Raw genomic sequence first — 15713 nt, 5'->3', positions numbered from 1 at the left:
TAGTAAGATACGCGGGTAACCCTCTGTGTGAACAAGAATGCCATAAAGGGCGTGTCGAAGTGAGGACGCGCGCGTCATCATCACAACACAAGTTATGGTTCAGCTCCTTACAACGAGAGATAACATGTATATAAACATTCACCACGAGAAATGTTGCAAACTAGATTGAAGCAGTTATCAGGAAATGATATATGAGACGCATAAACAATGACGCACGTGCCGTAGTGAGGACGCGCGTGTCATGGCAACATGAAGTTGGTTCAACTCTTTAAAATGAGGGATTTACAACATTCACAACGAGAAATGTCAGCATACTAGACTGAAGCGGATATCAGGTAAGTTAGCTCGTTACTTACTGCGTTGAAACGGAGATCATTCAGCAGCATAAAAGAATATCGCGTCAGGTGCTCATTTGAGCTATAATAAACGAAAATACCCGCATGTCATCCCAACGAGATATATTGTTCAGCTCCTCAAAATGCGGGTTTAAATGCATATAAACAATCACGATGAGAAATGTCTGAAAACTGTATCAAAGCAGAAATCAGGGAGCTTGTCAAATATCCACTCTGAAGCTGAGATCATTCACCAGAATAGAACTGTGCATTCACGCGCTCCTTTGTAGTCTTATCATAAACAAAAATGCACGCGAGTTGTTTCTGGAGAGAGAAATAATAAATAATATGCAAACTTCAGACGCTGCGTAGAAGAGAGGGCGGGACTTTCAACATGTCACGTGTCTTTCCGGGACCATCAGATGCCGTGTAATCTTGGCAGTGTGAACGAACAAAAACTCTAACTATTCCGGAAAAATCCAGGATGCATTTTACGTGTATTTTACGGAATTTCTTTGTGAAAAGGGCTTAAATAATGCCGGAAAAAATCGGCGAACCCGGCAGCTACATATCGGCCGATGCGATACACTTAAAACTCGCAAATATCGGCCCGATATATCGGCTGTTTTTACTATGCTAATCAATGAATTATGGTGAAATGCCGCTACATCCTAAAGCCAGAGGGCGCTCTTGTGCAGAAACTCAATATGCGCTGTAGACGAAGAACCATACAAACGCAGCTATGACAGGCAGCTCCAGGAAATGGCTCAAGGATATATTTATATTGCTGTTCTTTAAACCTTTTCAGGTATTTTCATGATAATAAAGAATATAATGATTATGTTTCACCAGTGTTGCTTTTTCAAATGCATGTTATAAACGAGTCAAAGTAACAGTGATTTCAGATCAATAAAGACTTACGGATCAAAAGCCGTAGTACATGAAATAGCTGTGAATAATATCGGCTGTGCGATTCAGAATAGTTATTACGTATTATTATTGTGTATCTGCATTTATCGGTGCACCCCTAGTTCCTGTAGCTCAATTGGTAGCACACTCGATCTTAGCGAACACAAATACTGATACAAATGTATAGATTGAATACACTGTAAATCACTTTAGATAAAATCGTCTGCAATTACATGATTGTAGGGTTTAGAAATGCAACTTTTTAGCAGCTAAACATGTCTTTTAATACAATGTTTGAAAGCAAAATTCACCATCTTTAACTCATATTTCTCATCCAACACAGGTAACAAAATTGTAGTTTTATGACTTACCGACAACCATAAGCGTGAACTCGAAGCCCCTCTTCACAGACTTCCTGTACACCTGGTTGGGGAGGTTGGCAAAGCCGACATAACCCTCCAGATTTCTCTGCTGAAAGAAAACACAGCTTTACTCCACATACCACTGATTAAAGAGCATTGCACCTTCTCCATTACTGTTATCCCCACAGCTCAAGATCACTTCACAAAGGAAAGACATTAAAGGCTCGGATGATATCAACATTAGTTACAGTGGATAATGACTAACTCTTGTCTTACCCATAACTAATTTGAGGATAAGCGATAATTTGAGGATAAGCCGACAAACCTGCTTCAAGTACACACAAGCGCAGCACATCAAAATAGCCAAAGGCCATGTAGCAGGTTGACTGGTTTTCAAGCCAGAAACCAAACTTTGAAGACCAAGAAAATGGGGGAGGGAAGAATCTGATACAGGGACCTGAGAGGGGTGATGGGACAGGGACAAACTGAAAGAGGTACTGTTAATCCACATGCTCATTTACGTTTCGTATCAAATCCATCATGAACTCAAAGTCGTCATGGAGACAGTGAATTTCGTTCCATATAACAGCGAGCGCTTTATCCAGCTGTAAATTCCCCCTCTCTCTCTCCGACTTCTCCATCCTTATCTCTCCCTCGGCTTCTTTCTCCATGAATCTCATGCTCTCGGAAACGCAGGGCTGCAGCGCACGCTAGGCGAGGCAAACACAATTGATCGCTCTGCTTTGGCCGCAATGAGTTTCTCATGCGTGGTAAGCCAATGGAAAACTAACCAGCGGGCCATGCTGATCTTGATTTTGAAGGGGGGAGAGCTACTACAGTCATCATGGCTTAAGTTAACCATTTCTGATCTGTATGACTGGCAGTCGCAACAGACGGTTTCAATGCATTACAAGCCAATAGTGTTGGAAAAGTTGAATTAACACAAATTTCGAAATTTCTTAGCACCCCCCCCCCCATTCTGTCAATGAAAGCTTTTAAGCTGAAACGCAAAACCTAATGATCCTTGTTAAACCAGCATGATTTGGGAACATTTCAAAGCGACTTGTGTACTTCAATGGAAGGGAAGAAATCTTCAAAAGGGGATAGTTCATCCAAAAATGAAAATACTGTCATCATTCAAAACATTCATGGTGTTAAAAACCTATATAATCTTTTGTTCTGATAAACACGAAGGAAGATATTTTGAAAAATGTTTCTATCAGAGGCCCCATTGACTTCCATTGTAGGAATAAATCCATACTAGATAAATCCATAAATAGCTACGCTCAGGGATTTTTCCACACGTTGACTTTTCAAATGCTTATGTAACAGCAAAACATATGTTAGCTCAAATCTGGAAAAACACAAGTCAACTGAGCAAATCGAATAATTGGATGCTAAACTGCTGTCAGTATTACCAACATAGAGACCATAGTGGAGGGCAGGGCATATTGAAGAGTACATGTAGGTGGAAAACGTGAAGCAAAAATGTGTGGGTGCTCACAAGCGTGCAATGAACATCGATTTTTTTTTACAATTCACCCACCTCTGAGTGCAGTACAAAAAAACATCTAAACTAAAATAAGGCCAGTGGTCCAAAATAGTATTTGGACAACTTATGGTTGTCTCTGATGCTAGATAACACTACACAGATGTGATGTCACTAACCACAGGTGTACTTCATCACATGAACTATGGGCATGGTTTCGTAATTTTGGCAACCTAAATTAAACTTGATCTATTGCTTCACGCTCCAGACTACTTTGCTTTTCGTAAAATGTTATGCTTGAAGGTGTGCTCGTGTTGTTTTTGTTTAAAATACATGAGGGTAAAACAGTTACATCTCTTCACTTTTAGGTGCAGTCCAAATGCTTTTTGCGAGGCTGCTGCTCTTTTAGATGTGTAAGCAAATTCTTTAAAGTGACTTTTTATGAGTCAGTTCAGAAGTTTATTTCGTGATAAGACATCTAGTGGAGAATGCTGGAGGATCTGTGATATATATGGATAGTGACAGATTTTGGCTGCCGTTCTCTTTCTCGCCCCATTGAAATGCATCACCACTCACTGCTTTCCTCAAAAGAAACTGAGCATCATGGTTAGAGCCTGCCATTAAGGATTGCTTTATCAACACATAAACTACCCAAACTAACTAGATTCACAGATTCCTACTTATCTGACTCAATACAATCTCGATAATTAGCTTTGAGGTCATTCTAGATATTAACATACATAAGGATTAGTACCTGATCCAAGACACAAAAATCAACAGGGGGGTGCACTTTGGTTTGTCATTAAACAAGGGGGTTTTGGATCGTATGTGCGTAGAAAATGAGTGGGCTGCAGATTGGGAACCAAGTCTATCGCCCACCACCACCACGCGTATCCGATAAGATTTATTAAGCACTTCCACATGTGTTCCTGATGCACTTTCCCAAAAATGAGGAATTGAATGAATGAATGAATGAAATATACTCACTGCAACGCTGGACACAGCCGAGTCGGGTCTCTCGATCATTGTCCTGTGACAACACCCACTCTGAATCCAAATAAATCAGGCATAAAAAGATGAGTCGACTAGATAAGGGTCGTTGATCAACCCTGACTTTAAAATTAATACGAAAGGTGCAGATCTGATGTTGGTAAATTGTTGAATTAAAGATTTACGAGCATAAGACAAAATCCTGCATGCGTGCATTGGCCGGGAAAATGTTATAAATGTATCGAGCGTGAACAGCGATTGTCCTCCTCCCACAGAACTCAGCGCTCATTGGCCAGCCACTGGCCGCTTATCGTGATGTCATATAGCACAGCCCGCCCACGTATTTGATTGGTTCGCTGAAAATGACGCGATGGATTGTAGTATTTGTAGTCAGTGTTTTTAATATGCTTTATTCACAACAATTTTAAATGATATTTACAAAAATAATAACGTTGATAGAGTTAAGAGAAAAAAGGAATGGGAATAAGTAACAACCAACCACGAGGAACATGGACTCAAATAAAAAAAGATGCAGTATGACGCTGCTTATAGAAAAATGCACACGTATATGTCAAATACTTATATATGCATCAAATTATTCTCAAATAAAAAAAAGTTAAATCTTTTGTTCTCAATGAGATAAAGTGAAAGACCGATTCTTCATGTAATAATATAAATGCGCCTGCGCCCTCTAGTGGAATTGTCCAATAGTACAGGCAACGCATATCATTCTTAAAACTACAAAGAACCATTGTGGACGTTGTATTACCGTGCATTTTATGTATAATGGGCGTATTGTAAATATAAAACAATGTGAAAGGTTACACTTAATATAATTCTTATTTTTAAAGTTTTATTATATACCAAGGGTGCCCAAACTCGGTCCTGGAGGGCCAGTGTCCTGCAGAGTTCAGCTCCAACTTGCCTCAGCACACTGTCTGAAAGTTTTTAGTATGATTATTAAAAACCATTTTAAGTATAAAATCCCACTGTTGTTCTCATTCTATTATTTTCTATACAATGTCCTATCTTTATTTATTTTAAAGCTTGGTGTTTTTGAATATTTTCTTTCTTTTGCACTTGTTTGACTGTTTTATCCACCCATTTTCCTCCTTATTCCTATATGTGCGCATCTCAAATCCCTATTGCAGGTAGAGACTGTATTCCCTGCCGCTGAATTTTTATTTTTTGTTATAAATCAGCCATGTGACTGGCTTTACCACACCAAGAAACATCAACCTTCTTGTGTAATGAATGACTGAGGCCGTTTCTCAATCCGAAGGTTGCAGCCTTCGGATGTCGCATATGCACGTCGTTAACCCTGGTTTATTTAAGTTAACAGAGCATTATTCGCAAGTCATAAGCATATTACAACAATTTACGATTAACTAAGAATAAAGGGCAACTTTATAATTGTTAATATTCTGAAATAAGACTGTCTTGATGAGGTATGTAACCTACAAATGCGACCTCCGAATGCTGCAGCCTTCGGATGAGTGTCGGTGTCTATTCTCCACAGTACAGTAGGAGGCGCTCTGCTGCTCTTCAGTCCGCCGATAAAGACAGAAAAAAGTTATCGCATGTGATGTGTTTGTGTATCTTCCTCAGTGTTTTTCTCTCATGAGTCTTGTCTCTGTGTATTTTAGTGGTGAGATGTTGAAGATGAGAGATAATATGCGCTGTAAATCAGTAGGAACCGATCTGTCCATGCTGGATATTGATGACTTCATCACAGAAATCTCTCAGCTGAAGAAAGAAGTTGCGTTACTGGAGGCAAAGCTGAGGTCAAGGAGAGATGAAGGACCAGGAGTGAAGATAGACGTTTGTACAGCTTAAATATCCGTTACTTGTACCACTCTGTCTGTTTGACAACATCAAATCATTTGTAACTTACACTTGAGTGCACGTGTGTGTTGTAAGGATGTGGATTGTTATGGAACATCAACAGAATGTCTGGATTCAGTGTGGATCAGCAGCAGAGATCAGAGTCAAACACCACAGCCACTGCTGGACAAACTCTCTGAAGAGAAACCCAGTCTCTTACTTTACTCTGTTATACTGACTCAAAGCCCACAGATGCTCAGGACACTGCAGTGTGTGACAGTAATCAGGGTTTCAAAGATGAGGAATATACGGATCAAACCTGCACAGAGTCTCCAGATTCTGTCTGTAATGCTGGAGGACAGCAACAGATCCTGCAGACCACACTGAAGATGTGTTCAGTCAAACTGATTGACTGCAGGAACCTGATGATGAGGATAAAAACACAACCCACAGAAGAGGAACATCACACTGATGAAAATGAAGACAATCATGATGATGATGATGATGATGATGATTTTATTCCTTCTGGTAGGTTTCTTCTGTTCACAATAATTCACTCTCATGTCACTTCCTGCTTTTTTATTGTTGTTTTCTGGTACTTGAGTCACAAGCGCACTAAAACGTTTTTCATATTTAGTCAACATTGATGTCGTTTCGGATTTTCTCTGTCATAGCTTCTTAAATAATTTATGTGGAGCATCTAATCTTTGTTTCTGGGGCGGTGACTCGATTACTCAATATTGATTTGGACTGTGAATTAGTGTACAATGTGAGGAGCGTCATGTGCAGACCCATACCATCAAACTCAACCTGCATATTATACTTTACACCAGGGGTCTTCAACTAATCTTCTTCAAGGGCCAGATTTTAAAGGGGACATTTCACAAGACTTTTTTAAGATGTCAATAAATCTTTGGTGTCCCCAGAGTACATATGTGAAGTTTTAGCTCAAAATATCATATAGATAATTTATTATAGCAAGTTAAAATTGCCACTTTGTAGGTGTGTGCAAAAATTAGCCTTTTTGGGTGTTTCCTTTAACATGCAAATGAGCTGATCTCTGCACTAAATGGCAGTGGCGTGGTTGGATAGTGCAGTTACCGGGCGGTATTATCCCCTTCTGACATCACCAGGGGAGCCAAATTTCAATTACCTAATTTTTCACATGCTTGCAGAGAATGGTTTACCAAAACTAAGTTACTGGGTTGATCTTTTTCACATTTTCTAGGTTGATAGAAGCACTGGTGACCCAATTATAGCACTTAAAAGTCAGATTTTCATGATATGTCCCCTTTAAAAATGTAGATATGATGCAGGCCAAACTTTTACCCCAATTTTTACATTAACCTAATTCATGGGTATTTATTTATTATTAATATTATTATTATTACTATTATTATATATGCTATAACTTATGTTGCTTTTGTTACCTTTTTTATAGGTCATGATTAATAAACATGCATTTTCAATAAAATTTATCCGCCTTTCCATTACTGAAAACTAATTTCCTTTAAAAACAATTGCAGTTTAACTCAAAAGCCAAATGTTATTAGTTCAACTATGAAAAAAGTGCAAGTGTAATTAATCAACACGTATATTTTTTTATAATGTAGTAATGCAGAGCTCTAACTGTTCGTTCACACCAGACGCAGTAAAACCAGGCGGCAAAAACGCACTATTTGCACATAGTTGGACGCTTGAACATCTTGAATTCGTGTAATAGGAGGGGCTTCTGCGACTCACTTCCTGTAGTCACATAACCACTAGAACAAGCTCCAGATTGGTTAACATGACGCTAATATCCGCCAAAGTTTAGATTTTTTAATTCGGCAACGCTCATTTTGCACAGACAGGATGCCTTTTCGCATCTTTGCATTGACTTAACATGGAAATCACTCGCTTGGCCGCCTCTTCCGTGTCTGGTGTAATCTGCTTTTACTTAACTTTCATAAAATGTTACATTTCAAGTATTCACAACATATAGCCATTATTTTCTTAGTGACTAAAATTGCACTTCATGTTCTCTTTTTTTTCATATTTTAAAGATATATTGGCTAAACCGCCTTTCCATTGTACGCTACATTCGGACACGAATGTTGGAGTTCGCCCCCAAGTGGCATTCATAATAAAATTTCAGTTTAATAATAATAATAATAATAATAATAATAATTCCTTACATTTATATAGCGCTTTTCTCAGTACTCAAAGCGCTTTTTACAAATGAACGGGGGAATCTCCTCAACCACCACCAATGTGCAGCATCCACCTGGATGATGCAACGGCAGCCATATTGCGCCAGAACGCCCACCACACACCAGCTTACTAGTGGAGAGGAGATAGAGTGACATAGCCAATTAGTATGAGGGATGATTAGTAGGCCAGTGGGCAAGTTTGGCCAGGATGCCGGGGCACACCCCTACTCTTTTTCGAAGGACATCCTGGGATTTTTAATGACCACAGAGAGTCAGGACCTCGGTTTAACGTCTCATCTGAAAGACAAACATCCGAACGTCTCATCCGAAAGACAAAAGTTTAATCGTAAATCCATGTCAACATAGGACAGAAGCTCATTCCAGCACAAGAGCCTTTAATCTACGAATATATTTATGGTTAATATTTTACTTATCAGTTATCAATAATTTCAAAGTATTTAGGTGTTACTGATAAAGTTAAACAACAAAAGATAAATACCTTTCTCCTTACACACTGTGTTTTGATTGGAAAACACTGAAATACATCACTTCTGGTCATCACTTCTGGCCAAAATGTCTTTGGGAAGAGTTTTAATCAATGTAACATTTTAGTGTCACACCAAAGAATTCATACGGGTGAAAGACCTTTCAAATGCTCTCAGTGTGACAAGACGTTTACTCAGTTAGCTAACTTAACAACCCATCAGAGAGTTCACACCGGAGAGAAACCTTACCTATGCTCCATCTGTGGAAAGAGATTCGCTGGTTCATCTCAATTCAAAGTTCATCAGAGAGTTCACACTGGAGAGAAACCTTATCACTGCAATGTTTGTGGGAAGAGTTTCAATCAACGGGAAAATTTAGTGTCGCACCGGAGAACTCATACGGGAGAGAAACCTTATCACTGCTTCATCTGTGGAGAGAGATTCACTAATTTTGGATCTTTGAGGTTTCATCAGAAGAAACATGCTGAAGAACGACTTCACTGAAATTATCATAGTGTTTGCATACGGCTCGATGATGAAAACTACTAATTATTGCATAACAGAGGATCCTCCGCAGTGTATACACTTCATAAAGTATTTAAAAAGCATTTTTAATGTTGCTAAACAAACAAATTTATAAAGGCACTTTGTATTTAGTGTTGATCCTTTTTATTAAAATCCTTTTTATTCTGAAAGTCAGTTTCAGTTTGGGTGTTAATGACTTGCACATTCACTGGATAATTTTGCTAAACACGAATAGTATTTTATACTTTTTAGTGTGCAAATATTAATTTCACGCATACATTTAAAACATGTTCCCCGTTATACTCTGCGGATGAATGAATGTTGGGAATTTTGCCCATGTTGCGTTGTTTTTGAGGTCCTCATGCGTGGTGATGTTTAAAGGGGTCATATTATGAAATTTTTTAAAAGATGTAAAATAAGTATTTGGTGTCCCCAGTGTGCGTATGTGAAGTTTTAGCTCAAAATACTTCACAGATAATTTATTATATCATGTAAAAATTGCCACTTTGTAGACCTGAGCAAATGTGTGCCGTTTTTGGGTGTGTCATTTAAAATGCAAATGAGCTGATGAAATGCAAACACTGATCACAATGATGGTGATTTGTTGCCATTGAAACTCAATTGTGCTGTCATTTTTTTTCTCTCTCTTTCTCACTGCACTAAATGGCAGTGCCGTGCTTGGATAGTGCAGATTATGGGGGGGTATTATTGTAATTCGCCTTGCTACCTACCTAACAAAACAGGTGAAATCTGAACGACCTAATTTTTCACATGCTTGCAGAAAATGGCTTACCCAAATAAAGTTACTGGGTTGATATTTTTCACATTTTCTAGGTTGATAGAAGCACCGGGGACCCAATTACAGCACTTAAATGTGGAAAAAGTCCGATTTTCAAACTATGATCCCTTTAAAGTCCCTGAAAACATCTGTAGTCTCATGTAGCAACTTGTAAGCAACCTTCCTATTCAGTGGCGGTTGGTGACTAAGGGGCTGGACACACCAAAACTTTTAAACGCGGCTGAAAACGCCTTGAGGACGCCGAATGGCAGCAATTTTTCAGCTGAGTGCCAGCTTTCTTCAACTGAGCGCTTTGGTAGCTGTGATACTTCAGCTGCGAGCCAGTTGGTTGCTGTGGTAAAGTCCCGCCCCTCCTCAACTGTGATTGGGCGGCCGTGTGAGAACTGACATTGACGAGCGGAGCTTTTCTCCCAAAGTTTAATCTCTTTCAACTCTCGACGCTCAGCGCCGAGCGCGGAAAAACCGCAGAGCGCCGGTTTTCAGCGAGGAAAAAACCCGCTAGCTGCTGGCTTATTTGAAAAATGCAGAGCTTCCATTGGAAACAATTGAAAACATGCGCCGGCCGCAGGCGTAAAAGTTTTGGTGTACACAACCCCTAAGTCACCTTGACTTCTCTTACAAGGGGCACAAAATTTAAAATGTTTGTTGCATCATGTGAACCATGTGCATTAGGGGTGCACCGAAATTTCGGCCGAAAATGGCATTATCGGTTTCGGTTGTCATAAAAAATCATGCCGAAAATGTCAACCAAAAATGAATACCGTGCCCCTCCCATCCTTTTTCTTATAAAAACATTTGTTTATGTTTTAAGTGTATGTATAGATTACAGTCAGATTAACCTTAAGTCTGTGTCATTAATGTTAATCAAACAACCCATGACAAAGAGACAAATAGCTCTAAAAATAATAATATATTTAATTTATTGTGTTATGATTCATTTAATTTGATTTCTGTACTTAATGCTAATTTCAGACCTTATTAATGTACAACTTTGTTCTTTTTTATAAATGTTTGCAATTTCTTTATTGTTTATTTAATTTTTCCCACATGCTTTTTGCTGATCCGAAAAATAATCTGATCTGTGTCTCAAAAACTGTAATGTGATCCGAACTGTGAGTCTTTTTATCCTTCACACACCCCTAGTAAAGTTAGTACACAGTGATAGCCATAAATGCAATTGTACTAATAATTGGCATAATAATTTCTTTCGGTGTTTCAGTTTCGGTTTTCCGCCCTTGGTTTCCTTTTTTTGGTTTCGGCCAAGAATTTTCCTTTCAGTGCATCCCTAATGTGCATCATGCGTCATCTCAAAATAAGTGCCTGCTGCACACGCATCAAAAGGGTATATAATAAAAGAGATGATCACGTTTTACAAAATACTCGCAAGACACTCACTTAACACTTAACTCAGTAGTTTACACTCAGTATCTGGCAATCGTGAGCGTCTCTTTTATCATAAACCCTTTAGACGCGTGTGCAGCAGGCCCTTATTTTGACATCACGTGTGATGCACAGAAGTTTACATGATGCGCCGAACACATGACGAGCCACACACATGCATGGGCTAAATACATGTTGTGACGAGCTTTGCTTCATGTGCCCTCGAAAACCGTCCGCCACTGTTCCTTTAAAGACGATGTGCACGATTTCTGAAAAACGCTTTGGTAAAGAGAGTCGGGCAGAGTACCAAAACACACTTGTAGCCAATCAGCAGTAAGGGGCGTGTCTACTAACCGTCATCTTTGCCTGTGTGGGGCGGGTCTATCAAAAGAAGGTCCAGATTCTATTGGGGTAGGGGCATGTTTACTTCAGTGATTTCAAATGTCAACATTGGCTTTCAGAGATCATGCACACTGCCTTAAAAAAAGACACGTTAAAGCTTTAAAAATCACAAGTAGTGGTATTGGTGTGTTAAACGTAAAAATACATTGGGCTTTTGTTCACCGATGTTCATTTTATTTAAAGGGTTTGGCCTAAAATAAAATTACCCCAATTTACATATGTCCATCCTGTTTTCCATACGAACGCATATTCAGATATTTTTGAAAATGTCCTATTTCTTCTAATCTTCTTAATGGATGAATATAGGGTCCAGCTCCTTCAAGTCTGAAGAACGTGCATCCATCCATCCTTCGTTAAAGTAATCCACATGGCTCCAGGGGGATAATTATGGCTTCTGACGGTGATCAATGCAATTTTGTAAGAGTTTGACAAATTTTACGAATGAAAATAACAAGCATCCGGTAATGCAACCATCTGATTAGACTCCTCTGCATTCAGGAAAGAGTATTGTGGTGGAAATTCAGTAATAACCTACACTGTAAAAAAAATCCGTAGAAATTACAATGTTATTGCAGCTGGGTTGCCGGTAATTTACCGTAGATTTAAATTTATGTCATTTACTGGCAAGAGTTTGTTCAAAGTTAAATACATTTTAAATATTAACAAGTCTTTATCTTTACAGAATAAAATTATACAATAACAGCTCATGCAAATAATTCTGGGAACCAGAAATCATCATCAACCTTTTTCTGTTTTTTGCTTCAGATTTTGTTTCCCAGATTGTTTTGCTTGATGCTGTTTTTTAGTTTTACTCTGTGAAGACAAAGACTTGTAAATGTTTAATGTTCATTTAACTTTGAACAAAATGTTGCCAGTAAAAAAAGATACATTTAAATCTACGGTAAATTACCGGCAACCCAGCTGCAATTTCTACAGAATTTTTTTACAGTGTAGAGATTGAGACGAGACGGAATGAATGCTTAAAGAAGAAGAATTTGTTTTATTTGCAAGGACTTCCACATACAAAGCAATCAAATCGATATATAGGAGAAGCAACTCTCCCTTTCCTTGCTGGGTGTTTTATATGCCCAGATAACCCAACCCCCCCCAAAAGCAGATTGTTCCTGTTATGCAGTCTTGTTGCCCAAGACTATTTTCTCTGTTATCTTACTTACAAGGACAAGAGGACAGCACATTCTAACGCTGCTTTTCCATTGCATAGTACCCCACGGTTTGGTTTGGGTCAGCTTACTTTTTCCACTGGCACTGCAGTACGTAGTACCAGTTACTTTTTTTAGTACCACCTTGGTTGGGGTTTCAAGTGAGCCGAGCTGATACTAAAACGTGACATGAAAACACTTTAGGTCACTGACGGGTCTGAGAAAAACGTCACTACCAGCGTCATCGCTATAATGTAAACGATTAGCTTTACCTTAGTGCTAGCTTGCGCTGTCTCGAATAAACCTGTTGTCATCTGTGCTCTGCTATAAGTTCCCAAACTCCCTTTTAGTGATGAAAAACGTCCACAGGTTGTGAATGAGGAACACCATACCATTTTTTTCCAGACTTGCAGTTTGTGGTGGCAAATATCATATGCTACGCGCACGTCCACATTTATGCTTAAATGCAACTCAAACGAAGCTCAGTGGACGCGTCGACTGACGCCACGAGTGTTTGTATAGAAATTTTCATGTGAGACAGAGGTAGTGATAAACGTGATGTGCAAACATCTATTTGTTGTGGTCAATTTTAATTTTGTGGCGGACTGAGAAATTAATGTATGGGGATTTAAGTCTCACTTGTATGATGTCACAGCAGTAGGCAGCGCAAATATAACGACACGCCTATGATTCCTATGAATATTGATACTAAACTGAATTGTCAAGAGCAATGTCTGTGGTAACCGTGATATACACAGAATAATGGACTTTTGGTCCTTTGTTTTTAATTATTATCTGCCATGTAACCACCTTGGGTGTGCACTATTTTCAAATAATTCAATGGTCGGTCATCAATAATTTCTTACAAAACAAACCTGCAAATGTTGCGATTGGCCAATCAGAATCAAGCATTCCAGCGAGCGACTTAATAATAAAAAGACAATGTATCTGACTTACATGTTTGTGATGTCAGAGGGTTTTCTGGATCTTTGGTGTTGCATTGCATCATTTATGAAAGATTGTAAATCAGGTTTTAGGTTATTCTGAGCTTATCACATGAGCTTCATGAATGTCTGTGATGATTTCAGTGGGCTTCAACGCTATGTAAAAGAGAAAGCTTGTGTAATGTTTCTCTGTATTTTGCTGTTGCATCATATATTTTGCTTCATAAGATGACCACCTCAGCATATTCAAACTTCCTGTTTCATAAAGAAGTGAATTTGTTCATTTTACTGAGTGAGCAATATTATACGAGTTAAACACTGGTTTGATCTTGCTGGACTTTTATGGATGAAGTGTAATGGAAAAACTTCACTACACAAGGATTAATTTATTTATATTTTATTAAAAAGAGTCATAAATATTCTGTACAAATATTTTTTCATAAAGATGTGACATATTTCAAGTGAAGTATATTGTACACTATAAAAAACAGATGAATTAATTCTTTAGATTTTGCTTTGGGTCTTTGTTATCCTTTTGTCCACTTTAGTGATGTGGTGGTTCACCCAGCTGGTTTCTGGATCTACACAGATCTTCCTTTTGTCAGTCTCAAACCTGAAAAGATTAGCATAATAACCAGACTTAGAAAACAGATTTTATAATTAGGATTTAGTTTTATTTTACAATTTGAAATAAGAAATAATATCTGAGCACTCACACAATGGCTGGTTTGAAGCAGCTGCTATCAGTCCTATAGTACGACTTCACCAGTTTCAGGGGAATCTGTGCATTGCTGAACTCAGAACAGCATGTTGATTTGGCCAAATCAGGGCCAACTGGAGCTGAAATATCAAGATTTGTAAAATGTAAAGAATGGTCATCACAACAAATCAAAGCCTGGAAATGGAAAAAGTATTTGTCCTAATCAATGAAAAGTGATCTCACCACTTGTAGTCAGCTGCAGAGAGCAGAAGATCACCAGAAACATCAAAGCCATCAGATGTCTCATTGTTTTAGATGATGTGAAGAAATGAATCCTGGAGAAGTTGTGTTGAGCTTCAAGATCTCAGAGTTGGATGAGAGATTGATGTGTGAAGAATATCATCTGAACATCTTCTTATATACACAACAGTAGAGATCTTCCTCTAACAGATATTCATCTAAATACATTTCTCAGTATGCAGTAATGTAGAATTTGGCTCTTCCTTTTACTTTTTGATTTACTTCCCTGTTTCATGCGACTCATTTTCTGGTTATCAGTATATCACAGAATATAGTTTTTGATGGGCAAATTATTTTAATTCTGTAAAAATATAAAATCCATTTTATAATTCATGGATTTTCAAGTTCAATTTAACTTGTGTAAATAGACAGTATCACACAAGCTGAAAAGTTTATTTGAAAGTACTGGTATAAAAAAAAATCTTCATTGCAAAAAAAGTTAAATTGTGTATCATACTGTAGTACCATTGTCAGTGCAAGATTATTGTGGTAGGCTAAATGATCTGGAAGCAATTTTAGGAGTCAGTTCTCTTCAAACATTATGTATCATTTTGTGCTAATTTTGTGTTAAAATAAATAAAAGTGACAGCGCAAGTTGTGTTAAAAGTAACAATGAAGTCTCTAAAATAACACTGACTGATTGCATTTAAAGAGTATCCCTTAATCTTTTTCACCCATACAGAGAGGTCATGAGAGAAACTAGAATAAGTTCAGAGAGATTTGTTGAGATCAGGAAGAAATCATTTTTAATTAGAAAGGAAAGCAAACGTTATTATTAAACGACAACATAACTGGCCAACAGTATGTTTATGTGATAAGGTCCAAAGGTTTTTTGGATCTTTGTGTTGCATTATTTTTCTAGGTTACAATCTGAGCTTTAACTCTCAAATTTATTCAACTTTTTTCTTTTAAGAGTA

The 15713-nt window shown here is 38.1% G+C and overlaps 2 protein-coding genes across 4 annotated transcripts in view; both read right to left on the bottom strand.

Annotated features, from left to right (window-relative positions):
- The window catches only part of septin15 (septin 15), a 38800-nt gene extending 34449 nt beyond the window's left edge, over positions 1-4351 (bottom strand). The window contains exons 1-2 of one of the 3 annotated variants that reach the window (XM_065291596.2): positions 4083-4351; positions 1616-1715 (exon numbers count right to left, since the gene is read on the bottom strand). In XM_065291596.2, coding sequence (XP_065147668.1) covers positions 1616-1715; positions 4083-4121 — 139 coding nt within the window. In that variant the 5' untranslated portion in view covers positions 4122-4351. Of the gene's footprint in view, positions 1-1615; positions 1716-1931; positions 2110-4082 lie in introns of those variants that run through there. The other 2 variants (XM_065291597.2, XM_065291598.2) reach the window with 2 other exon arrangements.
- A 9908-nt stretch (positions 4352-14259) lies between these two features.
- LOC135781792 (C-C motif chemokine 4-like) lies at positions 14260-15269 on the bottom strand. Its single transcript, XM_065292355.2, has 3 exons — positions 14740-15269; positions 14513-14636; positions 14260-14409 (listed from the first exon to the last, which is right to left on the bottom strand). The coding sequence occupies exons 1-3, from the start codon at positions 14801-14803 to the stop codon at positions 14301-14303; spliced, it is 297 nt and encodes a 98-aa protein (XP_065148427.1). The 5' UTR covers positions 14804-15269; the 3' UTR covers positions 14260-14300.
- Positions 15270-15713: the final 444 nt, after the last annotated feature.

Source organism: Paramisgurnus dabryanus, chromosome 23 (assembly GCF_030506205.2).
Source record: "Paramisgurnus dabryanus chromosome 23, PD_genome_1.1, whole genome shotgun sequence".
Taxonomy (NCBI): domain Eukaryota; kingdom Metazoa; phylum Chordata; class Actinopteri; order Cypriniformes; family Cobitidae; genus Paramisgurnus; species Paramisgurnus dabryanus.
Note: the sequence above shows the minus strand (reverse complement) of the source record. Positions and strands in the feature narration are given on the sequence as shown.